We start from the raw sequence: 1839 nt of genomic DNA, 5'->3' as shown, positions 1-1839 counted from the left end.
ATACAGACATAATGTATAATTCACTTACATGTATTCAAAATCCATTTTTTCTTCTATTTTTATTTTGTGCTTTCTTGTAGTGTCTGGCCTGTAAACCGCTGTGCGAAGATCAGAAGCAAAGTTACCAGGAAATTCCTGGAAGAGAAAACCAACTAAGAATTTATTATATTAGAAGTACCTTTGGCTGACTTGTATCCATCTTAGATTACAGCAGTGATAGGCAACATTTGAGGTCTGGAGGCTGCAGTTGTGCCTCCCAGCCTCTGCAAATCACAAGAGGCTGTACTGGTTTTCAGTGCATTTCGAGGAGCTGTACTAAGTATACAATTGGAAAAAGAACAACTGCCTTGGAGGCAAATTGCTTCCATTCCCCTTACAACCAACCTCCAATATCAGTCAGTGAGTAAAATATGAATTCTTCAGAGCTCCATCCAACAGACTTCAAATACAACAGAAAAAAAATACTTCACATTCACCAACAACAGTAATCCAGACTGCTTGTCTTTGAAGCAGTCCAGATAGACTTGATGGCACACAGTATCATTTGCATCATTTTTGCATCATTAATGAGGTAAAATTAATGCATATGCATAAAATGACAATTATGTGGTTATACAGATAATAAATTGGCAGAAATAACTAATTCTAAATTTAATGCATACTTTTTCCCCTCAATGGTATATTAGATTGAAATATTGTTATAATAAAAAAACTGTGCCACTGAAAATCAGCCATTTTATTTTTAAATTTTGCAGCACAATTTTAGGGTGCTGAGGACACATATATGGAGCACAAGCTGCAGGTTTCTATGCCGTGTTTTGAGCAAGCATGCTTGAATAAAATATGTAAAAATAAGTATCACAAAATATTTAATTATTACAATTTGAAATACTCTGCAACAGCAAACGCCAAATATTTATATTGTAGTCTTTATGTTCTATTAACCAATCATAGAACATGTTGCCTTTTGATTTTTTTTCCTATAAACAGAAATCTTTAAATCAAGATCATTTGCTTCCTCAAGAAGCCTAACTGAAAAAAAAGTTTGCATTTAGAGCCAAAAAGATTTTTCAGATCACTTTCAGAAACCACATTATATTCGGTACATTATATATTGTACAATCTAATAACTGAAGCCAAATCCATTTTCTCTATAAAAATTAGTAATAACATTAATTTAAGATAAAACAAACTATAGCAAGACATTAGGAGGAATTTTATACTAAGCAATTAAAATTCATTGGTTACTATGACTATTAGTGTTTCACTAAACCTAATACCATCTTATATGTACTTACTAGAAGAACATGTTATTATATTTATCATAATTATGTAGCTTTCAATAAAATAATTGCATGTACTAAAGTTTAAAAACAAGGTGCTCAGTATAAATCTTCAAATTTTAAAGTTCTCACTGGTAGGTTCTCATTTTCTTCAGAACTAGAAGTTTGTTCAGGTTTGACAAATTTTCCTTTCTCCATATGGGGTATTTTGGTATCTTTTGGTCCATGTTCAAGACGGGAAATCAGAGGTTTTTGTTGAAGTCTTGTTTTCTCATCCATCTTGTAAGTTTTATTCTAATATTAAGAGAATTAACAAAAACAACAACAACAAATGATCAATCATGGCAAACTATTTTCAGATTCCTTTTTTATCAGCTAGTAGATGAACAGCATTCAGGCTCCTTATTTAAAAGACCAAATTAAAGAAGAAGGGCTTTCACTTCTCAGGATTTTCTATTAAAAACAGACAGACATCAGATTTTTTTTTAATAAGACACTTTTCAAAAAAAGATAGATTTTTATTTATATTGTGAAATCAGATTTTTCTTCTTCTTTT

At 31.2% G+C, this 1839-nt stretch overlaps 1 protein-coding gene across 1 annotated transcript in view; it reads right to left on the bottom strand.

Annotated features, from left to right (window-relative positions):
- Positions 1 to 1562, bottom strand: part of DNAH14 (dynein axonemal heavy chain 14) — a 202818-nt gene extending 201256 nt beyond the window's left edge. The window contains exons 1-2 of the mRNA XM_029286756.1: positions 1416 to 1562; positions 29 to 135 (exon numbers count right to left, since the gene is read on the bottom strand). Of these exons, the coding sequence (XP_029142589.1) occupies positions 29 to 135; positions 1416 to 1562 (254 nt within the window). The remainder of the gene's footprint in view (positions 1 to 28; positions 136 to 1415) is intronic.
- Positions 1563 to 1839: the final 277 nt, after the last annotated feature.

This window comes from Protobothrops mucrosquamatus, unplaced genomic scaffold (genome assembly GCF_001527695.2).
Source record: "Protobothrops mucrosquamatus isolate PMUCROS unplaced genomic scaffold, P.Mucros_1.0 scaffold_3, whole genome shotgun sequence".
Classification (NCBI taxonomy): domain Eukaryota; kingdom Metazoa; phylum Chordata; class Lepidosauria; order Squamata; family Viperidae; genus Protobothrops; species Protobothrops mucrosquamatus.
Note: the sequence above shows the minus strand (reverse complement) of the source record. Positions and strands in the feature narration are given on the sequence as shown.